This window comes from Talaromyces stipitatus, genomic scaffold, assembly GCF_000003125.1.
Source record: "Talaromyces stipitatus ATCC 10500 scf_1105507295523 genomic scaffold, whole genome shotgun sequence".
In the NCBI taxonomy this organism is placed as follows: Eukaryota; Fungi; Ascomycota; class Eurotiomycetes; order Eurotiales; family Trichocomaceae; genus Talaromyces; species Talaromyces stipitatus.
Genome location: NW_002990113.1, coordinates 2,772,336 through 2,799,246, shown reverse-complemented (window position 1 = coordinate 2,799,246; position 26,911 = coordinate 2,772,336). Strand labels below are relative to the sequence as shown.

The window sequence follows — 26,911 nt, the reverse complement described above, 5'->3', positions numbered from 1 at the left end:
TGCATCCCAGATTATTTCTTTCTTTTCTCTCATTTGATTCTTTCCTCCCTTCCTGCATGTAACTATTCTTTTCCTCTTCACAATTTGCACTTTTTATTGAACTCCGAGTTGAATTTATCAATATCAATCTTGTTGAATACTCTTCTTTCTGTGATCCCAAGTGCACAGGCCGAAAACTCACATCAAGTGAGTCTATCTTATCACTCCTGCTCTCGGATTGGCCATCTTGGACAGAGACATCATGCCACGACAAACGACTCGAGGTCGAGCAGTCAAGAGAGACTCGAGTCAGGCAGAAGTCGACAGGATTGATCAAGAAGAACAGCAAGTTCGAGCCTCTACAAATGAGATCGACCTAGCCGTTCAGCAAGATGGAACCCAACAGAGAGAAACGCGTTTCGAGGAACCTTCACCATCAACACCACAAGAAATAGCGAAGGCTACCGGTCGTCGGGGAACAAGGAAACGACAAAAAATTGAGCCAACTTCTCAGTTGGTGAGTGAGTTTGTGGAGATGGACTATGCCAACCAAATTAGGCAAAAATTCTCACCACAGAATGGTTTGGCTGGTGACTTGCCTCCTATCCATGACCTGAACCAAATCTTTGAAGAAATCACTCGCCATGCCGTTCAAGAAGATGGATTCAAAGAGTTACTCGACTCGCTTAACGGACGCCCACTGCGTGTGGCCACCATGTGCTCGGGAACTGAAAGTCCGATTCTTGCTCTTGAACTGGTTGTTTCAGGTGAGTATTCGCCACAAGAAGATTATTTTTTAGGATTCACTGACCTCTGTTCATAGAACTGAAAAAGATGAGCATTGGCCCCTTTTCCTTCAAACAACTTTTCAGCGCGGAAATTGTCGAGCATAAGCAGGCATACATCGAGAGAAACTTTCACCCGCCTATACTCTTCAGGGATGTATTAGAGCTGAGTAAAGAATTTGCGTATGTATGTCCAATGCGTACGTTGGTTTGAAAACTCTGACTTTATACAGAACCACAGCGTATGGAGCAAAAAAAAAAGTGCCCACGCAGCCAGATCTACTGATCGTTGGCTTTCCATGTGTTGATTACTCCATGCTGAACAATTTTCGGAAGAAGTTTGGCGAGCGTGGTGAATCTAACGACACCTTCAAAGGTCTCGTAGCATATTGCAAAATGCACAAACCCAAACTGATAATTATCGAGAACGTTAGTAGTGCGCCTTGGGTGCCTATTCAGCGTTCATTTCAGAACATTGGGTACTATTGTCATCATGTCAAGGTTGATACTAAAGATTTTTATATCCCGCAGACACGTGAAAGATCATATGCTCTGTGCATTGATAACTCCCTTGTCAAAAATGGGAAGGAATTGCTTGAGGAGTGGGGAAAGATCCTTTCTGGCTTTCAGCGCAGAGCTAGTTCACCATTTACAGAGTTTATCGATGCGGATGACAATGTGATAGAGCAGCGGAAGCTTGAGCGTGCGCCTGTATTCGAACCAAAGTCTTCACCTACTTGGTCTCTGTACAAGATCAGACACGCAGATGTTCGACGAGAAAGTAGTTTCGGCAACGGAAGGCCGATCACGGGTTGGGAGGAAGGTGGTAAGTGTTGTCCTCCGACATGGATGGACCGGCCGTGGTTCTTTTCTCAAGTTGAGCGAGTCTGGGATACTATTGATGCAAACCACCTGCGCGTTATGGAAGTCGATGGATCTGATAGTACTTACAAAGTGTGAGTCATTCGAACCATTGACCCAACTCGAACCTTTTGACTGGGAGTGCTGACTGTTTGTTATAGCCGCTGCATAGACCTCTCACAAGGCGTGGATCGAGATGTAGATTCCAGGCCTTCGGGTATTATGGGTTGCGTAACCCCAAGCGGCCTACTATACTGTACATCTCGTGGAGGTCAGATCCAAGGACGTGAGTTGTTAGCAATGCAGGGATTGCCACTGAGTCGGTTGTCCTTGACGAGAGAGTCACAATCCCAGATGCAGGATTTGGCTGGCAATGCAATGAGTACCACTGTGGTTGGCTCAGCAATGCTAGCAGCTCTCATAGTTTGCCACATGGTTCTTAAAGTTAACAACGACGAACAACGAATCATCGATAGCGGCGACACAGTCGAGGAGTGTATGCCTGCAGTTTCGTTGATAAGCTCCTTCTTAGAAAAGATGAGAACTGTTGAATCGCTCACAATCACAACGTGCTGCTGGCTCACGGCACTTGCCGGATTGACTTCGAGCCTCTGCAGTTGTGAAGGTCAATACGGCCTTGGACTATATGGTCTCTACCGATGCTTAGATTGCAATTTCACAGCATGTGCCGCTTGCAAAGAAAATCCTATCCACAACTACACACCAATTCCGGTATCGCAACTCAGCGTTCGTCGAGATCCAAAACTGTTTCGAGAATTGCTTTTGCACATACTTCCATCCATGATTAGGCCACCCAGACTGCCTATACATCTCTACCAAGAAATGTCGGGCCACTATCCTACAACTGAAGAGATCGAGAAAGTGTGGAAGAAGTATTTGGAAGCTATCGAGTTAGTATGCCAGGACGCTCTGATGTTCGTCTCGATTAAGCGAAGGCACATCTGGAATGTCGTATACGAAGGTATTTACTCGACCCTTCACCTGGCTATCGGCCCACATGGGATGCACTGGACATTGTTTGCGAAAGCACCGAACGATGAACCCGCCGGAAGCTATTTCAGGGAGGTGCTTCGTCATCCAATAGCAAAAATGGAAGTATTTCAAGACGGCACGTCCGTTCTGGAGGGAAAATGGAAGGTCTATGGACCCTTGTCTAGGAAAAATAAGACCGTCACTTTGAAAGGAGTCGGTGATTTGGTACCGTCATATGAGAGTGTCTGCGGTCTTCCAAACTCAGCTCAGAAACAGGTCTGGAGTAACATTATTGTCGGCGGAGAAGAAGCAGCGATGGAAGGATTGTCCATGGATATTCGTGGACATTATCAGAGAATATCCAACTGCGGAGGAGCGCTACAATCACTGCACCGCCGTAGCAGCTGCGCGCCCAATGAGCCCGATTTGTTTCTTTTCTTGGATCCCAGAGTTCTGGGACCCAGTGAGCTAGATTCTTGGGTATTTTCGACAGACCCCAGCCGCAAGGTCAATGATACCTGGAGAGATATCGTTTTGCAGTTGGACAGCAAATGGAGCTACCAAGACCTGCTGCCTTCAGGAGCTTCTTCCGTTCTGGCTTCTCATCGACAATGGATTGATGCTGGTTCCATGGCCATAATAAACTGTGATTCACAAAATGGACTTGTTAGTCGCATACTGGATCCCCGGGTCAACGTGCAGTTGGATGGCTATAGTTGCTATAACTGCTATGTCCCGCTTTTATCATCCTCCACTAATGTCGAAGGTACGATACAACAACAACAACAACAACAACAATCATGGGAAGTCAAGGATTTTCGGGAGATAAATGAACTTGCATGGGCTTGGGCCAAGTTTTCGACATGGTCTCCATGTCCGAATTGGAAGCTTATAGAAGCAATTTTCGAGATTTGTGAGCGCTGTTCTCCCGAACAGCCAAAAATGGCATGGATAGTCCGGAAAGGAAAGGAACGTCCGATTGAAGACCCAGTGGATGCGGCAAGATGTGAACGTGACTACAAAACGAGACCATCCCCATTTTGTCTGTTTGAGAAAACGGATGGCCTCGGAAACAAAAAAGACGCACAAAGGCATCACTTTTGTCTTGCTCTCAATCTAAAAACATTGCTCCATCGTGCCTTCAGAGCGATAGCACATCGTCGAGAAGAAAGCGCGACAGTCGAGTTCTACTGGCGAATAACCAACAATGACGACACAGATATCGCCCATCCCAGCAGTTATCGCATAGTGAATAACAATGGAGAATCTGGAGCAGTACAGCCTCCTCACTTCATGGTCCCACTAAGATTAGATCAATTGCGGTCTCTTCGATGGGCGCTGTCACGCGAATCGACTGACCAGGAAGCTTTTCTGGAAGAAGAAGTCGAAGAAGCTATTCTGGATCCAATGAACTGGAGAGCAGAGGCAAAGGTGCTTGTACATCGTACGATCAGGGGCGGGGTTCTAGCAGACCACGTTGGTTTTGGCAAAACTGCAGTGGTTTTGGGTCTGATAGACAGCCAGCATGAGAAGGATGTGATTGAAGCGGAAGAGCCATGTAATAACGCAATTCCTCTCAAAGCCACCTGTATCGTTGTCCCCGATATTCTGTTTGACCAATGGCGAAGCGAGATAGTGAGATTTCTTGGAGATAAGTACACTGTCCTTGAAATCAGGGATATCTCCCAATTGCATCGGACATCTATCAAAAATTTCCAAACAGCAGACATTGTTCTTGTTGCTTGGACGATTTTCACAACTGCCTCGTATTTCAAGAGCCTGGAAGAAGTCGCTGGAGGACCATGCCCGCCTAAGATGACTAGCAGAAGCGTGCGAATGTTTGAAGCATGGTCTGAAGATGTGCTTGGTTCAATCGAGGAACGGGTCACGACACTGCAAATGGATGGACCGGAGGCATTTCTAGATTCTATTCATCTTAAGCGAAACTCCGCATGGGGGACAGGTGCTTATACCCGCTACTTACCATCCAGAAAGATAGCAGGGAAAGGAGTCAAGTACAACCCCTATTCTGAGGATGTACCAACCAACCAAGCGGATGGCGATGTCTCGGAACCAGCAGCTGCTCGTTCGCCCATGGAAATAGATAATCAAGGTTTCAAAAGTATTTTGCCAAAAGATGATCTTGAAACCTACTTAGTGACGGACCAGAATAAAGCGCAATACAGGTCAAGATTCGGTATCTTAAAAGGCGAACAGGCGTTGATGAAGAATGTCAAGGGAACGGTTTTCCACATGTATCGATTCCAACGGCTGGTCATTGATGAATTCACATACTTGAATCAGGATCGCCATGCGTTACTGGTCTCCCTCAAGGCACGTTCACGATGGATAATGTCCGGCACGCCCCCTATCAAGGGTTTTGCAGCTGCGGAGCGAATGGCTCGACTTGTCGGCGTGTATCTCGGGAGAACCTGTGACGAAGATTACGAGAAGAGCAAATTTAAGCGCTCCGAATCTGAGAACTTCCACTTCTTTCGAGAGGTTCCGAGTCGGGGGTGGCATTTCCGCCGTAACGGCCTTGCACAGCATTTTTGCGACGTATTCATGCGCCAGGTAAGTGAAAAGAAGTTACTTCACTTGACTGTCCAACTAATAAAGTGCAGAATACCCCGGAAATACCTCAGATCGAATGGACAGTTCACTATGAACCCACGATTCTGTCTGCTGTTGAGAGGATATTGTATCTTGAGCTGAAGGTGTTCTACGAATCATACAATCCGCAAACAACTGGGGAAAAGAAAAAAAAGTACGCTCATGATCAGCGGGGACGAATAAGCGAGATTGTCGACACGTGTGATACACCAGAACAGAGTATCGTCAAGCGTTCGTCATACTATGACGCTTTGCCCAAATGGAGTTCTGCAAGTGAAAAAATCGACACAGCAGAAAAGCTTGTGCAGCATAGACGCAAAGAGATTGAGAAGATTATCGGGGAGATCAAGCAACAGGCAAAGGCCATAACTTGGTTATATCATCAGCTATATCGAAATGATCCAAAATTTTCCGCGCTGCAAAAGAGCCTCCGAGAAAACGATTATGGCGACACTGATGTTTCAAATTTCGCTTGCCGTATAATCGATGAAGCTTTGACATCGTATCGACAAGGCGATTGGGAAGCATTTTGGTATCCATCTAACGAAGGTCTATCCAACGCTGCCGACACTCCTCTAGTTGATGTTGGAGACGATGAGATAGAGTCTGATCAAGAGAGCTCTGATGAGAAAGAAACAGTTCAGGGAAGAGAAATTTATGCTACCAGTGAATATGTGCCAATATCTCAGCGCAAGGACCGGGCAAATAAGTCGAAGATTGATCTGAGAGCCTTGCCCACCGGAAAAGAGGACAAACACAAAGAGCTTCGAGAATGGACCAATAGAGTCAGGGTGAATATTCATGCCTTGGTGGATTGCACGAGAGGGCTGAGGTTCGCGCAATCAGGGTGTACTTTTGTGGGCACTGGCAGCCTGCCAATCTGCCAGAGCTGCGGACAGAAAGACCAACGAGCAAAGAAAAAACATAGCGTCTTGGGTAAATGTGGGCATATTGTCTGCGCATCTTGCCTTGCCGAAGTGCTCAGCAACGAGAAATGCACTGTTCTCGACTGTCGTGGAGCTGTGGATGAGCAATATGTGATTCCCGGCTCATATTTCGCCATGTGTCAGCCCATCAACATGCCCACTCCTCTGGGTGGATCAAAGGTCGAGGCACTGATCAAGCTGTTGAAAGATGAGAGCTCAATTCCCAAAGACGACCAAGTAATTCTATTTCTGCAATTCCAGGATCTCCAGCAAGTAGTGACGGCGGCGCTGGAATTGAATGACATCTCCTATGTGTCTGTGGGGAAAACTGGTAAACACGGCAGGGGCAAAATGAAGAAATTTTCTGCGAACCACGACAAAAAGGTCGCTATCCTTCAATTGGGCACTGAGAATGCTGCGGGACTGTAAGTATTGTTCCTTTTTTCCTTGATGGCTGATTTCACTGACCATTCATTCGCGATAGCAACCTGCAAAATGCCAATCATGTGATATTCTTTGCTCCATTCGCAGCCAAGAATCATTACGAGTATCAAAGCACGATAGCTCAATCGAGTGGACGCGTCATTCGTTTCGGACAGAAGAAAAAAGTCCACATCTGGAATTTGGCGACGCTCAACACGCTCGAGGTTGGTATTCTTCAGGGACAGGATGGACGGGTTCTTGTACGACGTCCTAATGGAAAATATGAACTTGTTCTGGAGGGGGAAGTTGGAAAGGAGGATGTCAAGGGGTTTGACGTTCCCGCGTTCGATTGGAAATAGAAGCAGACAGGCTCTTTCCTTCTTGGTGTCTCTTCGGTCAGTCGCACCTCCCGTAGGTGTTGCTTTCCTGCTTTCCTGTTGGAGTAGATTAGTCATTGCTGAATTAGTCAGTGAGTGAAATTATTAGTCATCCTGTTGAATGCGTCGAGCAAAGAGAGAATGAACACGTGATGTGTATGGTTTGATTTTCTTTCTTGCATAAAAAACCACAAACTATGGTGACGGTATACTGTACAGTTATAAAAGAACATAATCTTAACCACCGTCTCCACGAAATCTCACCAATACCGAAGTCGCAATCCCAGTTCTATAGCATAAGACGACTTCTGCAATAAGAAAAGAAAAACAAACAAGAGTCCATAAGGCGCTTCCGCTTACAACTCTCCGTCCTTCCTCATCATCTGTTCTGGGTTCCATACAACCTCCTTGAGGTTCGTTAAACCGGCACTATTCTCGCATGTTTCCCGTCCACTGAGAGGTCCAGGAGCAGGGACCTTGGCAGCAGGATTTGTGGCTGATTCCTTGAGGGCAGTCAAGAGTTGAACAATGGACTCGGGAGTCAAATCTTCGTAGTAGTCGTCGTTGATCTGGACCATGGGAGCATTGACGCAGGCACCGAGACATTCAACCTCGATGTAAGTGAAGAGGCCGTCATCTGTAGTGTGGCCGGGGGTGATGCCGAGATGGTTGTTGATTGCCTGTACGATCTTGTCGCTTCCGCATCCACCAAGTTGGCAGGGTGTCTAACATTGTGAGTCCAAATCTGCAGAAGCCACGAGCATAATTATGTACTTACCGTCGTGCAGACCTGGACAAAGTATTTGCCTACAGGTTCTCTGTTGTACATGGTATAAAAAGTCGCGACTTCATAAACTCGCATTGGGGGCATCTCCAACAAACGAGCCACCTCGTTCATAACGCTGATACTAGTAAATCCATGCTGGCGTTGTCCGAGGTCGAGAAGGGGCATAACAGCGGCCTTCTTGTACTGGGGAGGATAGCGTTTGAGGATCTCATCGATGATTTTTTCATTCTCTTTGCTGAACTTGAAAGGGATGGATGGGTTGTTGTCGGGTTTGTTGCGGTGCTAGAGCGGCGGTTCAAGCATTGTGTTAGTCTGTCAATTCGCCAAATTGTTTGTAGCAGCGGTATCGTCGGGAGTCGTAGAAGAGTGGCCGCAACAACAAAGCCATGAGGAGTGAGTGTTGCTTACCACATGGAGAGTATCGCTGAGCTTCGGCGCAACTGCAGAGAATGATCGCCATTGGGGTTTGGAAACTTGTGGAATAATCTGGCGGGACGAGCGCACAACGGCGGGGAATAGTTTGGAGGCCATTATTCCTGGCGTGGATGTTGGTGAATTGGCAGGCGTGAGGTTGAAGAGTTGTGGTTGATGAAGTTCGGAGCGCGGAAATCAGAAGGTTGAATGGGCTTGCTGGGAAGCTGGCGAGCCAATCACAGCCGACTTAATTGTCTTTTAGTCACGATGGCGGCCAATCACAGTGGTTGATTAGTTATTTCTGAATATCTATATCTACAATGATTCCCTCTATATTGCTTCGAATTCATCATTATTAGATTGCTATTGAACTTCAGAACAAGCTGATCATGGGTTGTTACGCTTGTTAATATTGGCAATGACTGATGGAGCGCTCCTGTTGCCGAAAACTTGAAAACCACCCACTCAGTGTTCACTATGTCCGGAATCAAACATCCTCCAGCTTATAAACCTCATACGCAACCTCCTCATAGGGGTGTGCCTTGACCAGAGCCTTCACAGCATTAAGCATCGTCTCTCTCCCCAAACACAGAACCTCAACTTTCATCTCCTCAACATGCTCCAAGACCCCCACCGCGCCAATGTTTGGCATCGCGCCGTCCCCAGGTAAGAATTGTCCAGTTCCTGGAGTCTGGAAGCAGACTTTGGTGTATTTTCCGCCTGGAAAAGAGCCTGCACCAGTGGAAAAGATTGCTTCTTTGCAGGGTTCGACGTGGTCATGGGGCACGAAGAAGATTAGCTTGTAGCGATCTGGAATGGCACTTGTTGTTGATGCTGACATTTTTGCAAGTAAAGTCTTGTGGACAGGGAGCTGGTGAGGGTGCCGGATTGAGTTCAGTGCTATACGTGTGGTTGCGCTGAACATCAGTCGTTTCGTGATTGCTAAGTCTGTTGATCGATCTGGATGAGGGGCGGTGCGATAGTCAATTAGGATCTGTCCTGCTTAGTCATCTGTCCTCAAGTCACGCAACAGTAAGTACCTTTTAATGTGGGCTATTGTTGGGAAATAGAAACGATATTTGAAAGTCGGTGCTGATAAGACATGACTCGTTTGGTGTGGTGGGTATGTTTGACTTTGTTCGGTCCACAAAGGTCCGTGGGTATAGTTACAAATAGATACAAGTAGTAGTCGATATGGACAGTCCGCTCACTGATGTGCCCGTATATGATCATCCACCTTTTGTAGCAACTCCAACTTCCTCTCATGATCAACCCAGCTGCCATGGATACTATTCTCTGCAATCGTCCTCCACTCCTCAATACTCAAATCAAACGCTTCCTGAACGCTACAGTAATTATGCAAGATGAAGCCCCCAAAATACGCCGGATCATCACTGTTAATCGAGAACTTGACGCCGGCATCTAAGAAAGCCCGAATCGGAACTTTGCTTATATGGTCGACACCTCGTAATTTGACGTTTGACACGGGACAAACTGTGAGCAAGATCTCGTCTCGGGCAACTTGCTCCATTAATCGGGGACTATCGATCAGCCTGACACCGTGGTCGATGCGTTGCGATTTGTAGGCCTCAAGAGCAGCTTCGATGTAAGTCGGGTCTCCTTCTTCGCCGGCATGGGCAGTTCTTCGGATCCCCTTTGAGTGGGCCGTCTGATAGATCTCCTTGAACATATCCTTGGGAGGGCCAACTTCAGACGATGAAGCACCGATACCGTGGATTGCGCCGGACTCGAAATGACCCCCTTCAACCGCTAGATCAAATACCTTTTGTGCATCACTCGCGGGTAAATGCTTCACGAAACACATGATAAGTTTCGCCGTCATTCCGTACTCCTGTTCCGCTCGTTGACAACCCGCAACAAACCCAGACACAACGGTCTCAAAGGGCACACCTCGATTAATATGTTCTTGCGGATCAAAAAATACTTCCGCATGATGAACGCCATCCGCATGCGCCATTTGGAAATATTCCCACGCCAGAGCCTCAAAGTCACTCTGCTGCTGAAGCACGGACATGCCGATAAAGTAGTAACTGAGGAAGTCGTCGAGGGAAGTGAAGTGTTCATATCTTTCATATAAAGTCTCTGGGGATGTGAATTCTGGTCTCTGCTCTGTGTTTGGCAGACAGACTCCGTTGCGAGCTGCCAGAGTGAACATTAGTTCTGGCGTGAGACATCCCTCGAGATGGACGTGGTGTTCGCATTTTGGTAGATGCTGGAGAAACTGGTGTAACTTGGTGTTACACATTTTGCTTTTTTCTTTGCAATCTATAATAGCCAAGTCAGACAATATCACTTTTTTTTTTTCTTTTTTTTTGGTTGGATATCGTACCTAGCTTATAGTAGATCTATGTGCAAAGTATGGTATGTATGTTCAGGGTATCTAACTCAACAACCCGGATTGAGGCATCCTCAGGGATTATATATGACACATCCTATCGTCGAATCCATCGAGAAATTATATTTCTCTGGTTCAAAGATACTTCGGTCTCCGTAAGAATGAAAAAAGCGCAAATACTTGCACATCCATATCCCGCTTTGGTAAGAAAAAGAAGAAATCTTTTTTTCTGGCTGGCTTCCGCGCTGATAAACAACCGGATCTCGGCCATCTCCGACGCCCCTTTTTACTCACTAAATACTCCGTATAACGAAGCGGTTTCACTCAGCTCAAGATGATTTATATGGGTACTCTACTTCTTTTAAAATTGTTTCAAGATGTAAGAAAAACATTGCTCCAATTCTATTCAATCCGTTCCCGCCTGGAAATACGCTGAAATGCAAAACTTCATTTCATCACGGCATACCTGACCAGGGGGATAGTACAATTTCGCCTTCATGTTTCGCCCATCAACCTCCAACACGATCTCATATTCCACTGAATAGTACTCCTTGTCGGCTATGGATATCTTGGGTTGAATCGTTCCGCTGTCCCTGTAGGAATTCAAGTTCGCGACAACAACACCAGCAACTTCGGCATCTGAACGAAGAGTGAAATGTGTCAGTATGGGAAGAAATATTTTTGAATTAGGCAGATTCAATTTCTCTTTCTCCCACTTACGAGCATTAAATGGGTGTTCGAAGTGGTAATGATCTCTAACAAACTCTAAGGATGCATAGAGCTTCTGCCGAACCTCCCAATCCTCGCCAATATCAAAGTGCTGTGATAAAGTTGTTTTGAATGAAACTTGCTTTCCCAACTTTTTGTTCTGTGTGCGTTCTTGTCAGCAAAGAGGCTGGACAAAGTTAAGGAAGAAAATGAACTACCCTCTTAATCAGCCATTGGATAACATTAGTGGCATACGGCTCGGAATCCAGCGTGCCAGTCGTGATATACTCGGAGAGGTCGTGGGCTTTGTATCGACCGGGAATGTAACTCTCGTCCTGAAGCACGCCCCAGCTAGCCATGATTTTGCGTTGTGGTCCAGCCTCCTTGTTCAGAGCACGAAATACGGCGCCATGGGAGACGATGGTAGCCGTATCTCTTTGGAAAGATTGTCAGCAGTCTGTGTGATACGAAGTATGCTTGCTGGTGAGTTTAGGTAATAGCTTGTCACCTTTTCTTAGGCGTTATGATATCCACGCCTGTAAACTCTTCTTGAATTCGCTTCTGCAAGGCATCGGACGAGGAAAAACCTCCAGCAAGAATTATTTTCTATTCGTGGTAGTCGTTAGCTATGAACCTCCTGAATGGAGAATAAAGAGATATACCGCAACGTCGTCCACAACTTCTGCATTCTCTTTTTGTTGCTTCAGCAATTCAACCGTTCCCTCAATACTTTTCTTAAAGTGTAGGGCCATTCGTTCACTAACGATCTCGTTATTAGCTTGCGACACATGGTTGCAAAAAGAAAGCTCGAAAGGAGGAACCTAGACACCTTGTAATATAAAAAGAGTTCTCTCCAATATCCTTTTCATCATCTCGGCGAAGACCCACGATTGGGATGTGAATCTTGTCCTGTTGTTTCCCAATGTACTGCTCGTAAGTGAACCCTTTTTTGATGTCGGATTCGAATGTCCTTGATATGTATTGCTGGATGAGATATTCCTTCGAAACATTCGTCGCCTCGAGAAATGGGTTACCTCTCAATCGCTCTGCTGCTTCTTGGAACATTTTGTCGTTTATTAGGGTTGAACCACAGGCGCGGCCTGTTTGTTCGTAGGATGGTTAGATGATGTTTCTGGAACGTCCCTTCAGGGCAGAGCCATTTTGAACTTAGTCCTTACCTGCAGGCTTAACTACTTCTTCGAATCTGTATGGGTTGACTTGTGTCACCCGGTACGTAATAGCATCCTTTTTTTAAGGCAAGAGTACTCGGTGAGTAAGGAATTGTATTCTGTTTGGCAGGCGTACTTACCACAGTACCTCCGCCAGCATCACAAATGATGAATACTTCCCCTTCCTATGTAGACGATCAGTTAGCAGTGGCCGTAGATACAAGTGTAAAAATGTATGGCCCTTACCCGAGGCGCGATGTTCTTTCCCATGAGGGCATCGGACGGGTCCATATTTTCCAGCAAGTGTGCAGCAGCAGCCTCAGGTTCGTGAATGATGAAGGGCTCGAAATCTTTCTTTCCAAAATCCACTCTTTCAGCGACGTCCCACATAATCATTTGCATATCTCTTTGAGCAGCGAATGACCAGCCAGCGGGGATACAGATCACAAGTTCGACGGCGCAGGCGTCGCTGAAATTCTCCTGCTCTATCAATTCTTTCTTGGTATGAGCAAAGACCTGGATAAGATAGTCCCTGATAACGTCATGTACAGATTTGTTTAACCTGCGTAACTGCTTCCTCAACTTATTCAGGGAATGTCCTTGGTCATTGAGAAGCAGTTTCGAAAACTTGATCACGTCTTGACAGGACTTGAACTCTGAACTGCTTAGCTTCCTCATTCGTCGCTGCACAGAATAGCCCCAGATGTATTCCCCTTCTCGGTACCAGCTCTCGCTTGGTACATTGGCATTATAATCATTCGTGTCATTCTGATCTGACGCGGAATCCGGCCATGAGCGTATGGACCTGATATTAGCGCCGTGTACGGTATCCGGAGGATTTTCTGGGTTGAACTTGATATAAGATACGGAAGTGTTTGTAGTTCCAAAGTCAAGCGCGACTATGAACTTGAGTGGGCGTTCGCTCACAGGCTCAGATCTTGAGGGTTCTCTGACTGTAATACCGTCATCTGTGGTACTACTGGCCGTGATTGTAGATTCCACATCAGCTCCAGAATAATAATCATGGTGAAGCTTGCGCCTCACCCTTCGCGGTGGATTTATTCTTCGTGACATGGTGATTTGAGCTTCTGAAGCCAACAACCAACCGAGGAGATATGTGAACAAGATAAGTATTTGTGTCTCATCTTTCTCACCGCTACAATTTTTATCTTCCGCCCTTTTCTTTTCCAATCTACATTTAGTGCAAGGCTGAATGAAGGCAACAAGGCGTTTTCGACAGGGGCATGCGTTAGTCTAGAGACATCCTGGCTAGTACATGTATAGCCTTGCCTGCGCCGCATTTTCCTCCTGTCCATTTTTTTCGATTCACAATATGAAACTCGGCTAATGCCGGGGCAAATGACCTTCCTTATTGCAAAGTTTTTTTCAAGTGTGAATGCCTTGAAGACCTCATCCATCTATCAACTCCTGTGTTATCGCATCACGACGTAAAAATGGATTCTTCTCATTCCAAAGTGCAGTCTTCAGGAAGACACCGACAACGAAAAGCTCGATTTCATAGTAAAGGATGGGTATACCTTCCTCCAGAGTCAAATGAAGCAATCCTGCCGAAGCATGCGCGCTCCAGTGCAATACAAGCTAGCCATATAATCGACAAAAGACTTCGGTCTAACGTCATTCCAAAGCAAAGTTCGTCAAAGGTGAAGAAGACATTCGCCGAAAGAACCATCGAAAAACGCAAGAGAGCTTTTGGAAAAGGTCTAAAAAAGTTGAATCAGTCTGCAAATCTGCCAGCGAGATATCACAATCCAGGTGGCACGGTGGAAGAACGTGAAGAGGTAGTCAGAACATTATTAGATTTTATCTTAAACTTTACAAACTTTTAACACTAACGATACATTTAGACCATAGCCCAGGAAAGTGTACAATTTGTTACGTCGGTGGATGATGGTATTTCGTCTTGCAGCAGCCTTACGGATTTGGGTGATCTATCGGAAGAGGAGGTAGACGTGATTGATACACAATGCCGACAGGAGAACGGTGATGAGACGTTGTCCAATACAAACCCAAGGACACAAGATGAGAAAGAGCCTGGTCCAAAGATTAGTCATGAAGGTCATCTTTCAGAAACCCATTTAAGAAAAAGAATGCAGTTGCTAGAGCAACAAGTGACCAGACTCATGGTTCGAAAGACAGAAGAAGAAGCACAGTATCAACATACAATAAACAAATTACTCGAGCAAAACTATAACCAAAATCTCAGACTCAACATGCTGAGGACTGGTAAGAAGGGCGAAAAACCACAGTCAACGACCAATGACCTCCTTACAGCCGAACTCTATGCGCAAGATCAAGAGATTCGACGTCTGAAATCAAATCTGAATGAAGCTCTTCGTCTGAATGAATTGTTATCACCGCATTCGACTAAGACATATGCTGTTGAGATGGCCAAGTCCACTCGACAGCTCATGCATCAGATCGAATCGTCCGTCATATTTGCTGCTGACATGCTGTGTCAGGCTCTTAATCAACCTCTTAAGCAGTCACCTCATGAACGACTTGGTAATTTCATCTTGGAGAGCATTGGCAGTGTAGATCTTCTACAAAGCCATTCATCGGCTGCATTCCGAGCCATGATCTTCAAGTTCATTCGTGAATGCATTTTCTACTCAGAGGGCATGTGGACAACCTTGCATTTCGAAAGTTTGATGTTGAGAGTGTATCAAACTGCTTTACAACAAGCAGGTAGGTTCTTCCTTTTTGATTTTGTTCTTATAAATTGCTTTCTAACAGAGACCGATAGTTACTCCTGAGTTTCTCGAAAGATTCCATCGAGCAGCACTGCACCTATTGCTACAAGACAGCAATCATTTCAAAGAGGCCTTTGTCATACCACATGCTGAAATCCTGACGATCGACATTATGCACCTACTAGGCCCATATCTAGATAATACTTTGCTGCAACAATCCCACCATGAGGATCGTCTCAAAAAATGCATAAGAGATCTGTTTTGTGACGCCATCGAACTACGAGCATCTTACTTTCCGCCGCCTGGGACACGGTATGAGTTGATTCAATTTAAGCCTGGCACTGTTTATAACCCAGAGCTCATGCAGGTGCAACCAATCCCTATAGAGAGCATGAATGTACCACCAGATGACAGTAAATTACTCCGCATCAAAGTCTGTGTTCACGGCGCGATCATTGCGCATCCGACCCAGGAAATTTCATCTGTAGGGCTGGATAGACTCAAAGATTGGAGCCAGTCTTTTATTGAAGATATGGGAGACAAGGATAGTGATGTTACTATGTGGAAGGGGAAGCTAACAAGTGAAAAAGCCAGTGTCATTCTGGACCTCCAGGAATAGATAATTCCAAGCGGGATATGACAGAAGACAGCGCTCAATATTCTGATATAGATTTTACTCAACATACCTAAATGACAGTCACGACAATATTTCGAAGGTACGCTGCAATGGCTTCATCTTTCCCGCAAAAAGTGGTCCAAGGTGTTGAAAATGTTCTATATTGTATTGAAAAGAAAAATCATGCCATATCCACATCTTGTTCATGAACTTCGGTGGTGGGTTCGTCGTCTAAAACAATCACTATCGGCTGCTGCTTTGACTTGCTTGTATCTTGTCTGCTCAAGAATTCCAGCCAAACTGCAATAGACTCCGGATCTCTATTCTGGTTCCAAAATCCAATTGCCTGACTTTGCTGATTCAGAAAGCCAAAGTATTCTCCAAGCCGAGTCCCCGGGTCTAACGGCACTGTACTGTAGTAACGTCCTTGTTGTGACAAGCGATCAAGCAGTTCAGGTACTACTTCCATTTCGCATGAACCATCGACAGTATATAGACACCTTTTGGGTATGTTGCCGTTTTGATGAAGTCCATCGACCAAGATACACCCCGTATAATGAACGAATAGGGGCTCAAGGTGAGTCCACATCCGGATACTCCCGAACTGTCTGGTTTGCTTGGTCCGGATACATGAATAACGTAAATATGAGTCTGTGGGCTGTTTACGGCCGATTTTATGTGACTCATAGACCGTGGTCACCATATCGAGCACGCCGGGTGCATTGTCCTGGACAAACCCGAAGAACGGCGCACGTCGGTTTAGGGAAAATTCGTTCTTGATCCTTCCGCCACGTCGGTGTATCGTACTAGACAGACACATGGTGTATACAGCTGCAGTCAAATTGTCGACAATTGAATGTTCCTTGAACATGTCAATGCGTCTGAGGAGCGATTGCTTGGAAATATGGGACTTAACAGCAACCTTGAAATTGGAATCAAAGAAATTAGACATTGGATTTGTCGCCAGTTTACTAGCCATCATCTTCAAAGCCGCCTCTGAGACAGCGAGATATGTGATCAATCGGACGGGTTGCCATTCGGGTCCAATGTGCATGAGGACTACAACTCGTGCATAGAATATTTCTTGATCATCAGAATATCCGCGGTCATTGCCGGTCCAGTGAGTTTCCAGTTCTTGAAGAGTACTGGCATCCATCCGCCACGCATCCTGCATATACTGTAGAATAACCTGGATGGCCTTGTATGAACTTTCAACTGTGGGGAACGAAAGTAAAAAGCTCTCAACATTATCCACGGCGATATGTAGCGCAAGAAACTTTGACTCAATGATAGACGCGTCACGAACTACTCCCTGAGGATGAATCAGATTCAAAAATTCAGGAACCGTGTCATCAGTGGTAGCTTGCTCGTAGAAAGCATTTGAATCCTGAGATGGCCGTTCCCTTTCTGCTTCATCCACCCATGCAGATACTGACCTTTCGATCGTAGAGTAGATATCCGGTATGGGGACCGTACCAGCGATATCATCAGAGGCTAGTATATTCAGTTCATTAAAGATGGATCGCCGGTAAACGTCGCGAGCCCAGTCAAAAATGTAATCAACAATCAAAAGAAGCTGAATCGCTCCGTCAAGATCGCAAATATTTCCACTCCACAAGTCAACGGTAGACTATTATCTTGGTCGTTAGGGAACAGGTGAGTTTGGGTAGCTCAATATGAAATACTTACCCAATGTGCGCTCCCATTGACGTTTTCCACGAAACAGCCAGCAACTATCCAACGCTCGCCATACCAGTGAAAGAACCATAAAAGCGGCCCCGTTTTCCATTGAGTTTCTTCACCCGCTGCTTCTTTGAGATTTTGCTGCAGCCTCAGGAGCCGTCTTATGCAGAAGGCACTCTGTAACTCGACAGCGGCCGTATCACCCTGTTTAGTGGATTTGGCCTCCATGATTAGGAAAGGAAATAGAAGAGGCTCCCGCTCGTTAAAGAACGGACTGATCTCTATGGTGTCTCGTAGGCGCTTGGAAGGGTCTGTTTTGGCGGCAGAGTTTAGAATGAAGTTGAAGTCCCCGGCTTGTTTCAGTCCATACACCCTGTCTGGCTCTTCTTTAGACTGCTTATTCCTATTTGACTTCTTGATAGGCAACGGGGGAACATGCTTGATTGCTGCTTCGGATCTGTCTGAGAAGATCATGTTGATGCCAGGCTCGTAGCTGGTTCAGTCCTGATGTCAGTCTTAAAGGTGGCTTAGGTATAGCTCGCTCAATATATCTTACCTATTACTTCCCAGCTGTTCAGGGCATTCACAAGCTCTCCTCTTCAAACGACGCTCTTCCAATGATTCTGCGAATGGCTCCAAGTTGTCTACGGCAGCATTGAATTCAGATTCCCACAATCTTGACCTACATTCGGGGCTATATGCATGTTAATGAAAAACGGAAAAGAAGAAAAAAAAGACAAAGAAAGAATAAGTGTTGCAGACTTACCAGGTAACTTCAACACTAAATCGCTGAAATACCTCAGGTTCAATATTATTCCTCCAACCCCGCTCCCTATGGCCTTCCCCGCGATACTTCTTCGCGAGCGCCGCAAGTCTTTTCGCTCGCCATTGTGTTCGTGCTCTCCATGGCTTGTCAATCGAGTCGACGGTGATACTCTCGACATAAGAGTCGAATTTCTGGTCACCAAGTTTCTGTACGTCTGCAAACAGTCTGCGGTGAGTTTCTGGCCAGCGACAAGGCTGCACTGGTCCGAGGAAGTGAATATTGTATTGCTCTGTGAGCTCACGACGAGTGAGGTATTCCGAGGGCTGCATGGTACTTCCACTATACTTGTGTATTGTATACCTTTACGTAGTACGAAAGACCTCGGAAGAAAGAAAAGGAGAGCACGCACGTGCATACATGGTTGATTCGTAATTTTCAATCTGAATAGTGTGAGAAGCTTGTACTTAATGTCTTGTGACCTACAGTGGCAAGGCTACTGCACGCTGTACAGGGATAACGGCAAGGCGCACTACGCTAAATTAATAGCATCGAGAGTTATTGTAGCAACCTTCATCGTCAGTTAAAATGAGACCCTGGAATATAAATTATTAGAGAGGGGATTGCAGCAATAACCATCGCATAAATAAACGTCGGACGCGCATTCTAGTAACCATTTCTCCAAGTACTCTAGTTCCATATTTCCCAGTCCACTACTGTTGCCAAACCTGCTCGACGAATTCTACAATATCGTCTGCAAGCTCTTGCGGGCATTCAAGTGCTGCAAAATGACCTCCCTGGATTAAGATTTATGAGTATGAAGACTTGGTTTGTGTGATATGAGAGTCTCACCTTCGTATGTTCTTTCCAGAAAACCAAGTTGCCTGTACGTTCTACCCATGACCGAGGGGCAGGTATAACTTCCTGCGGGAAATAAGAGAAGCCAAAGGGTTTGTGAATGTACTGATCAGGCTGCTGTGCAGGTGGCACAGGTGGAGGAGGGTAAGTCTGTTACCAATGTCAGTAAACATTTCATGCTCATGAGGACAAATTGCTCATACTTCGCGATAGGTGTAGATGGATCTTGGAAACGTATCTGTCAACCAATATAGAGTGACTTCCTGCAGTATCGTCCGAAGTGGGACGGGATTTCGCTTGTCAGGCCAGTCACGAAATCTCTCCCCGATCCTGGTATTATTAGTACAACCCTATATTGACCGTTGTCTGCACAGGTTCTTACCATATGAGGAGAGCGACCGGATTTGTGGACAAGATATGACTGATTGTACTCGGTCGAGTCGCATGATCAAAGTAATAAGCAGTACCATAGGTACCGAACCACTGTGCTCTCTTGAGGCCTTCTTGTTCGACAGCTGATAGATCCTCTGTTGCATCTTTCGGCGGGTTAAGTTTTCCCGCAAAATTCACTGCGATAAGTTTTAGCTGGGGACAAATCTCCCACTCCCGACAGGTACATACAGTGAACAGCTGTTTGATTGATTGTCAGTCATTTTGGATTTGTTCGGGGATCGTCCTGGTATACTCACCTTTGCAAGAGTCGTATTTTGCACCTAGGATACGACCAATTTTAGACCCTACGTCGCCGCCTTGAACGACATATCCGTTCCCAAATCCGAGATTGACCATCAGCTGATTCAAGATCCTGGCGGCATCAGGCGAGGTAAAGTCTCGGTCGGCAGGTAGATCTGATGAGAATGTATAGCCTGGGAGAGAAGGCACAATCAGGTGATACGGCAACGTAGTGGGTTCATACTTCTCGCGGAAGAGCGAGAGTAGTGGTAAGAATTCCAAGAAGCTTCCTACATGAAACCATTAATATCGGTACTTTGCTATGCTTTCGGCCCAGTCAACACCCACCGGGCCATCCATGCAGAAAAGCAATTGGCTTTGCATCTTCCTTCTCAGAGAACAATGCCACAAAATGCATTCTGAGCCCTTCAATCTCATAGGTGAATTGCGGAAACTCATTGAACTCGTTCTCGGATTCTCTCCTGTCGTGCAAGTCATCCAATCAACTGCAGTCCAAGAGTAACCCTTGATAACTAACGTGCAAAACTTACCAGTCGAATTTCTTCCATTCCTCCTTGGCATTTGCTAGCCAACTACTCGGAACCCCAAGTCTACCATCCTCCTGGGAGCCCTCGTATGTTGGTGGAGCAGTCTTGGCCAATCTGATGAGAGTCTGTAACTCTTCGAGCTGCTCGTCAGGGATAGATACTTTGAAGGGCTTTGGTTGGACCTTGGCCCCTGCTGGGACTGTAGCGAATTTGAGAGACATTGTTATGGGATTGAATTGAGGATGGATGGATTAGCAGATTTTCAGGAATTGCACTGAATATGGTGGTCTATTGGTGCCTAAGAAGAGAACAAAGGAGCAGCGGTGACGGATGCTCATTGTTTTTCAAGTACGAATCGAGAATAGCGGTATTGTTGGTATGTTGTTTTACGGTATTGATACGATATGTATTATATTCTCCTGGTTATCAGAGTCGAAATAGTAATAGATGGAGTACTATCTGTTATTAGAGATGCGTTGAGCACTATAAGCTTTTACTTAAAATAGAGCGAAGCGCACCTGGTCATACGACTAACTCCTAGTGCTTATGAAATATGTACATACTTCCTGAATAGGGATGCCGGTGATAAGTATGAATAGGTGATTCAAGGTTGGAGGTTAGCCATGATTGACCGTGAGTCCGAACCTAGTAATTTCTGCGACTGTTTTACATTAATGCTAGTCTTTTAACGCCAGACAACCGCCTCAGGATGGGTCACTCTAACAGCGGCGAGTCATTAGTTCGATACCGTTGCGAATACACGATTAATCACAGCATACTCAACATAAAAGGGGGGAATGAACTTCTCCACCATATGATCCCATGACGTTCTCCAGGGTAAACTATGAAGCTCACGGTAGAACTCCCAGTACTCCGGGTAAAATCCAGCTAGACCCCAGTCCAGTAAGACGATGGTGCCGTCAGTCCGAACAAGTATGTTTCCTGGATGTAGGTCCCCGTGTATAAACACGATCTTGTGGCTTCTCAGACCTCGGATTGTTTGGTACAGCATGTACTCGCTGTTGAGAAAAATTCGATTCAATGTCATTTTCACCTTCGAGCACTTTCGGGGTTAGTTGATCTCGCAAAGCTGTGAAGGAGCCCCTCGTTGAAGCTTTCCTCGGATGTGTACGGACGTAGCTGTACTTGGTGTAGTCGCCGTAGCCGGCCTCGAAGATGCCGTCTCGACAAGGTGATTTGTCCAATGCGACGAATAGAATCGCCTGGAATCTCCCCCATCTGATTCACATAGTCCTGTAACTTCTCGAGAACGCGATTCTGCTCACTTTTCGAAGAACGGTCCCAGTACTGATTGAGTGGCTCTCCCACCTCATATGAGATCACAATTTATCCAACACCATCAAGGATATATGCGCTGAGAAGCTTCGGTACAGGTATGGTCGTGCGAGTAGATGCCAGATGCATCGCTTCAGCTTCGCCTAAACCAACCCCATGGCCTAATTTCACAATCATATCTAAATCTGCTAAAACAATATGTGCAACCATCTTGTCAGGACAAAGAGTATCTGCACTCTGCAGGTCGTTGGGGTCGAGTATGATAGATGGAGGTTCAATGGTTTCCGAATAAATCAAGCGAAGTTTTGGTTTCTCAGCTTCCAAGCATTCGGAGTCGACGATATCCATAGTGGAAATCATTTTCTCCGTGTTAGCATTCGTTGCTGCACGGATTTTTGGCGTATCGAGATTAGTACTTTCCTCTGTATGCTTCGTAACAAGATATACTATGTATTCATCTCGAGGATTGATGCTAGAGGCCGTTCCAAGAATATTGGGATAGTGGCACCGAATGAGTGTCACTAGTTTATTAAGGGCTGTGCAAAGAGTTTTCTAAGAGCGATACCGTTCTCTTTGATTATTTTGAACAGTATGTGCATTGAATTTAACCACACAGGAAGTCGTCTGATCGGATCCGGCCGCCGCCTCTAGTAGGAGTGTAGATAGATTTGCCATTACAGCAAGACCTAGCCTCACCAGCCCGTTAGATGTCGTCAGATCTCCTGGTATCGCCGAGTATCCCTTAATAGCCATTTCGTAATGCTAAACCACAGCGAATATTGAGCATCATGCAGATATATATGGCAGAGGTTCAAGTCTGAATGGATGGACACTGCTTTAGCGACGAGAGTGCTCGTGTCAGAGTAGCGTCGCCAATCCAGAGTTCTCGCAAGGAGGCACTTGCCCTGGACAGCTGAAGTGGAGGGTTTGGAGAATCGCCTTTGAGAAACTATATTGACAATTTAGAGACAACCTCGGTGAGTGCCGGTGGTATGGGTACTTCCAGTAAGATGGATGAGAGGGATTATAATAAATGAATGCCTTGTTGAAACATCGCCTCTCTTGAAGGAAATAACTGTAACGCTCTTGTACTGTACTGTACGCACGGTATTGTACGGTAACTAAACAAAAAACGTCATCGCGCCAATCACACTGGACACTGATAAGATAAGCTAAGGGAAAAAAATCTCCAAGGCATCAAATTTTGATAACCAACTGATTCATTATGATTCCACATCGCCAAGTCACCAACTGATATTCCACTGAATACCATCCTGAACAGTGCTTGATTTGATATTGTCGTGCCTACAACTCCGCATTCTAACCTGCATTCACACTCGGTACACACGATTGGCTTGATAGAGGGGTACGAACAACACAACCTCAAGTCCCTCGAAAACCTCCCCTCTATTATTCGTTCAAAACCAAACCGAAGAAAGACAGCCACACTGTTGCCCACATTCCGTCTTTTCTTCCGCCGTGCCCGGCGCACTGTATCCACAATGACTGAACAACGACAAACCCGAATCCTCCCCGTCCAACGCCTCAACAAGCCCCTCGAACCTAATAGATCAATTGCAGAATGGTGGGAAGAAGAAAAGAGCAAGAATACGCCCGAAGCGGCTGCCGTTCTCGAAGCAGCAGAAACTCTACGCACAAGCGATATCCCCGTCGGATTCCCCACGGAGACTGTATATGGTCTCGGCGCAGATGCGACGAGGAGTGGCTCAGTGCAAGGGATATACAAAGCCAAACAAAGACCGTCCGATAACCCATTAATTGTTCATGTAGATTCGATTGAGATGGTGAATCGATTACTAAATCCTAATGGAGGATCGCCAACTACGAAAATACCCGCAATATATGAACCTCTTATATCCCGATTTTGGCCAGGGGCACTTACGATCCTCCTCCCGAATCCGAAGGGTTCTCTGCTGGCGAAAGAAGTTACGGCAAATTTACCTACTTTTGGCGTGCGAATGCCTTCGTCTGCATTTGCGCGTCTCTTGATTCACGTCACCGATAGGCCACTCGCAGCCCCCTCTGCCAATGCATCCACAAAACCGTCCCCAACAACAGCAGAACATGTCTACCACGATTTACAAAGTAGAATTGACCTGATCTTAGACGGCGGACCCTGCGGTGTCGGTGTTGAGAGTACCGTAGTCGACGGCCTCACCAACCCACCCGCCGTCCTGCGGCCAGGCGGTATCGGAATCGAGGAGATAAGGACCTGTCCCGGTTGGGAGAATGTGCAGGTCGGATATAATGATAGTGCCTTGCAGGGCAAGGAAGCTCCCAGATCGCCGGGGATGAAGTATAGACATTATTCGCCCAAAGCGCGTGTTGTTTTGTTTGAGGCTGGATCGGATTTGGCTTCTGTCGCGGATCGTGTGAAGAAGGATTTGATTGGAGGCGGTGGCAGCAGCAATGGGAATGCGAATGGGTTTTCTGGACGGAAGATTGGGATTGTCAGGACGAAGACATGGCCTATTGCTCTTAGCCTCTCAGACGCTGAGACTAAACAAACGACCCAAGCTTCAAACGACGGCGACACCCTCTCCATCCACCAAATTTCAGTACCTTTAGGAGATAGTTCTACTACAGTCTACGACGTACACCTAGGTGCCAGCGCGGAGTCCATTGCTCGTGGTCTATTTGCTACATTGCGAAGTCTGGATGCTGAGAATGTGGATGCAATATATATCGAGGGTATTCGTGACGACGAGGGCGACCTTGCGGCGGCGGTGATGAACAGGCTGCGAAAGGCGGCGGAAGTGTTTGTTGTTGTATAGAGTTTAAAGGGAGGACACATAGACTTCGTGGCATATACAGGAGTTCTGAAGCGTATATACATAATCTATCTAATAACTAAACGATCCGCTCAATCCCCTATCCAGAGATCTATCAGCTTATTAAAATACCTAGAGCATGTCAGTACAGCACTACCTCAAGCAACAAGGAAGAGAACTTACTGCACCACCAATAATGAATAGCCTCTCTTCTTCTTGGTGTACCCATTGACGGATCTTATTTGCGCTTTGCGAGAGAGCGGTGCGAGTCGCATCCGGCCCAGCTATGCAATAGAACTCGAAGGTGGGAGTTACCCACGCAAATGCGCTTGCGGATCTGCTGGTGCCATAGTGTATTTTGACGTGTGTGTTCCGCGCATGCACGCTTTCGTGGAGCGAGTTGTAGGTTGATATCAGTCTAGGATTAGGTCATGTAAATAGCTGATAAGTTAATGTTATCAGGAAAAGGTTCGTACCTTCGATGCCGAGTCAGAGACGTAAAATCTGGTGCGTACGAAGACATGACGAATTGTACGTGCGCCTTTGATTTGTATAAGAAATGTCGGAGGACTGTATCTGGGACGAGGTCGGTTGGCAAAGGTCTACCCTTCTTGATTGATTCTTTTATTATCCTTATACTTCCACTTTTGCGCATTTGCTATGATGACAAGAATGTTAGCATAGTGACTTAAAGCATATAACGAAGCGATTAATCTATACCTCAACTAGTTTATTGCGCATCTCTTGAAGCTGGAAAAAACTCTCCTTGTCCGCGCTTATGAGAACAATGGCCGCAGATTCATCCTTTGGTGTGTCATCGTCCGTGACCACGCCTCCCGAGTCGTCATTCAGATCTAAGAAACTGACATACATGTACAGATAACCCGAACTATTAAACCCGGGTAGACAGACAGGTATCCAGCTCTCGCCGCCACCGGCTTTTACACCGTCTGCTTCAAAGATCATATTGAAAAGAAGCTGCAAGTCACCTGGATGAAGAGAATGTTTCTTTGGTCGGACTACACTGACCAGTCTGCCGCCAGCGGCCACCAGTCCGTAAAGGAGTTTCTCCGCTCTGTTTTTGAGTAAGAGATTATTGATAACTTGCCGGTGCGACTTGCGTAATTTCAAGCATTCCAATGCCGATAAAAGAGCCGTAGGAGAACCCTTTGTGAAAGAATCAGCAAGCGAAGAAAGTAATGTTTCGGTACCTTGTAAAGGTCTCTTCAGATCTGTAGATGGTCGAATTGAAAATAGATGATTTAAGGCTGGGAGTGTTAAGGTCGATAGTATCTGCATATACAGCGCATCCAGTTGAAGTCTCAGATGACTCTCGCTTTCCAATAAACGACTGATAGCAACCAAATACAGCGGAGTCTTTGATAGGATGACAATCTTCGTATCTCCTGCCATGAAACTCCGCAAGGTGTCGTCTGCGTCTTGGTAGAATGAGATAATCGTTTGTATGATACCGATATAGCCAGACACTAAACCACTGTCACCGTGTCGAGTATATATCGGCTTTCCAGCAGCTGATAGGATCAAATAATGCTTTCGCTTCGCTTTCCATTTTTGGAGAAGTGATTCTGTGCCAATTCCTTAGCAATGTTCCAGAAATCTTGGCTCGGCACTCAACTGCCTACCTTCATTTTCGCCATCCTCGTCTAGTTGCCCAATTGGCTCAAATTCTTCTACAAATTCAAGTTCAGTACCGTCCTGGGGATATTCGTCAAGGCTTAGAATTTCCACGTCCTCATGATCCTGCGCATTATTTTCATTCGCGAACTCCCCAAATAGACTTTCCTCCTGACCTTCCTCGGAGTTCGGTACATAGCTCACTACACTGGCAGTGTCGCCAGCCTCACTGGCGCGAGCACTATTTAGTTGACTTAGACTAGCCTTTGCTCGTAGCCCTCTCCCTAATAAAGTACGTCCAAAACCGGTAACAAAATTCTCTTTTCCATCTGGATTTGTTTGACCGGTAATATCTGTTAAAGACAGGGCTGTTGTCGCATGGGACTGCAAGTTCGATCTGGTGGGCGTCGTACGGAATGCGTTCCCTTCACTTAAGAGATCAATGGTCCCGGGACGCGGTGGTAACGGCGGCCGTACTTCTTCTGCGTCATTCGTATGACTGTTGGAGTTTTCCGGGGTTTGTTGAACGTGTTTGATCTGGTTTAGAGAGTCCGTTTCATGTTGTCCCTCCGGTGTAGTTGAGGGTCCGCCGTTCGCTTCCATTTTCTTTCATGTTGCAGGAGCTGAAGACAGCTGTCCTAAGGCATCTTCATTCAATAATTTGAGAAATTTCCATCCGCGATGTTGAAATAAAGAAGCGACGACAATTTAAAAGAGAGAAGAGGGGTGACGTAGCGGGCTGATAGCACGGAAAGGAGCTCGGGTCGCGACTGCGGAGTACGTTCCTTCCTTAGCCCGGTGCATTCGTGGCTTGATCCAAAACATTTCTCACGGACACAACTCACTGTCAACCACGACATCGTCCTCTATTGCGACTCCGCGATCTTGATGCCTCAATTATGAACCGTTCAAGAATTAACACAAACAGTCCGTGACTCCTGCCATT

The 26,911-nt window shown here is 46.1% G+C and overlaps 9 protein-coding genes across 11 annotated transcripts, besides 1 other annotated feature; 3 read left to right on the top strand and 6 right to left on the bottom strand.

Moving 5' to 3' along the window:
- Nucleotides 1-11: 11 nt before the first annotated feature.
- Nucleotides 12-6,939, top strand: TSTA_069570 (SNF2 family helicase, putative; the record flags this gene model as incomplete). The annotated part of the gene is made up of 6 exons (XM_002340885.1): nt 12-746; nt 803-947; nt 998-1,720; nt 1,787-5,192; nt 5,243-6,582; nt 6,642-6,939. The coding sequence occupies exons 1-6, from the start codon at nt 242-244 to the stop codon at nt 6,937-6,939; spliced, it is 6,417 nt and encodes a 2,138-aa protein (XP_002340926.1). The 5' UTR covers nt 12-241.
- Nucleotides 3,392-3,416: a microsatellite.
- Nucleotides 6,940-7,100: 161 nt separating the features above from the next.
- On the bottom strand, nt 7,101-8,331 carry TSTA_069560 (NADH-ubiquinone dehydrogenase 24 kDa subunit, putative). Its single transcript, XM_002340884.1, has 3 exons — nt 8,153-8,331; nt 7,736-8,026; nt 7,101-7,682 (listed from the first exon to the last, which is right to left on the bottom strand). Exons 1-3 carry the CDS (start codon nt 8,273-8,275, stop codon nt 7,314-7,316), a joined length of 783 nt encoding a protein of 260 aa, XP_002340925.1. The 5' UTR covers nt 8,276-8,331; the 3' UTR covers nt 7,101-7,313.
- A 314-nt stretch (nt 8,332-8,645) lies between these two features.
- Nucleotides 8,646-13,465, bottom strand: TSTA_069550 (adenosine deaminase; the record flags this gene model as incomplete). 2 transcript variants are annotated; one of them, XM_002340882.1, is made up of 12 exons in its annotated part: nt 8,646-9,075; nt 9,370-10,444; nt 10,509-10,524; nt 10,981-11,153; nt 11,235-11,382; nt 11,441-11,657; nt 11,731-11,828; nt 11,885-11,981; nt 12,052-12,322; nt 12,401-12,467; nt 12,532-12,576; nt 12,638-13,465. In XM_002340882.1, the coding sequence occupies 12 exons, from the start codon at nt 13,463-13,465 to the stop codon at nt 8,646-8,648; spliced, it is 3,465 nt and encodes a 1,154-aa protein (XP_002340923.1). The 2 variants fall into 2 exon arrangements, with proteins under 2 accessions (XP_002340923.1, XP_002340924.1); XM_002340883.1 differs by having other exon boundaries at nt 10,981-11,382.
- Nucleotides 13,466-13,845: 380 nt separating this feature from the next.
- On the top strand, nt 13,846-15,832 carry TSTA_069540 (uncharacterized protein; the record flags this gene model as incomplete). The annotated part of the gene is made up of 3 exons (XM_002340881.1): nt 13,846-14,190; nt 14,257-15,097; nt 15,156-15,832. The coding sequence occupies 3 exons, from the start codon at nt 13,846-13,848 to the stop codon at nt 15,719-15,721; spliced, it is 1,752 nt and encodes a 583-aa protein (XP_002340922.1). The 3' UTR covers nt 15,722-15,832.
- A 67-nt stretch (nt 15,833-15,899) lies between these two features.
- Nucleotides 15,900-18,496, bottom strand: TSTA_069530 (uncharacterized protein; the record flags this gene model as incomplete). The annotated part of the gene is made up of 4 exons (XM_002340880.1): nt 15,900-17,348; nt 17,408-17,894; nt 17,958-18,095; nt 18,168-18,496. The coding sequence occupies 4 exons, from the start codon at nt 18,494-18,496 to the stop codon at nt 15,900-15,902; spliced, it is 2,403 nt and encodes an 800-aa protein (XP_002340921.1).
- Nucleotides 18,497-18,571: 75 nt separating this feature from the next.
- TSTA_069520 (epoxide hydrolase, putative) lies at nt 18,572-20,903 on the bottom strand. Of its 2 annotated transcripts, XM_002340878.1 has the most exons (8): nt 20,246-20,903; nt 20,043-20,176; nt 19,712-19,984; nt 19,644-19,652; nt 19,405-19,591; nt 19,226-19,352; nt 19,017-19,172; nt 18,572-18,961 (listed from the first exon to the last, which is right to left on the bottom strand). In XM_002340878.1, exons 1-8 carry the CDS (start codon nt 20,461-20,463, stop codon nt 18,878-18,880), a joined length of 1,188 nt encoding a protein of 395 aa, XP_002340919.1. In that variant the 5' UTR covers nt 20,464-20,903; the 3' UTR covers nt 18,572-18,877. The 2 variants fall into 2 exon arrangements, with proteins under 2 accessions (XP_002340919.1, XP_002340920.1); XM_002340879.1 differs by having other exon boundaries at nt 20,043-20,903.
- A 75-nt stretch (nt 20,904-20,978) lies between these two features.
- TSTA_069510 (uncharacterized protein) lies at nt 20,979-22,274 on the bottom strand (the record flags this gene model as incomplete). Its single annotated transcript, XM_002340877.1, has 3 exons — nt 21,599-22,274; nt 21,213-21,465; nt 20,979-21,184 (listed from the first exon to the last, which is right to left on the bottom strand). Exons 1-3 carry the CDS (start codon nt 21,896-21,898, stop codon nt 20,979-20,981), a joined length of 759 nt encoding a protein of 252 aa, XP_002340918.1. The 5' UTR covers nt 21,899-22,274.
- Nucleotides 22,275-22,773: 499 nt separating this feature from the next.
- TSTA_069500 (translation initiation protein Sua5) lies at nt 22,774-24,333 on the top strand (the record flags this gene model as incomplete). Its single annotated transcript, XM_002340876.1, has 2 exons — nt 22,774-23,644; nt 23,666-24,333. Exons 1-2 carry the CDS (start codon nt 23,041-23,043, stop codon nt 24,331-24,333), a joined length of 1,272 nt encoding a protein of 423 aa, XP_002340917.1. The 5' UTR covers nt 22,774-23,040.
- On the bottom strand, nt 24,163-26,568 carry TSTA_069490 (uncharacterized protein; the record flags this gene model as incomplete). Its single annotated transcript, XM_002340875.1, has 5 exons — nt 24,163-24,462; nt 24,514-24,748; nt 24,807-24,988; nt 25,051-25,916; nt 25,974-26,568. The coding sequence occupies 5 exons, from the start codon at nt 26,566-26,568 to the stop codon at nt 24,454-24,456; spliced, it is 1,887 nt and encodes a 628-aa protein (XP_002340916.1). The 3' UTR covers nt 24,163-24,453.
- Nucleotides 26,569-26,911: the final 343 nt, after the last annotated feature.

Excerpts from the sequence above, each read along its gene's own strand:
- TSTA_069560 (XM_002340884.1), bottom strand. The coding sequence starts at position 8,275 with ATGGCCTCCAAACTATTCCCCGCCGTTGTGCGCTCGTCCCGCCAGATT. Across the intron at positions 8,027-8,152 it reads TCAGCGATACTCTCCATGTG|CACCGCAACAAACCCGACAA; the intron begins GTAAGCAACACT and ends CCGCCGCTCTAG. Across the intron at positions 7,683-7,735 it reads TTGTCCAGGTCTGCACGACG|ACACCCTGCCAACTTGGTGG; the intron begins GTAAGTACATAA and ends TCACAATGTTAG.
- TSTA_069520 (XM_002340878.1), bottom strand. The coding sequence starts at position 20,463 with ATGTCTCTCAAATTCGCTACAGTCCCAGCAGGGGCCAAGGTCCAACCA. Across the intron at positions 19,985-20,042 it reads TTTTCTGCATGGATGGCCCG|GAAGCTTCTTGGAATTCTTA; the intron begins GTGGGTGTTGAC and ends GGTTTCATGTAG. Across the intron at positions 19,173-19,225 it reads CCATCTACACCTATCGCGAA|ACTTACCCTCCTCCACCTGT; the intron begins GTATGAGCAATT and ends CATTGGTAACAG.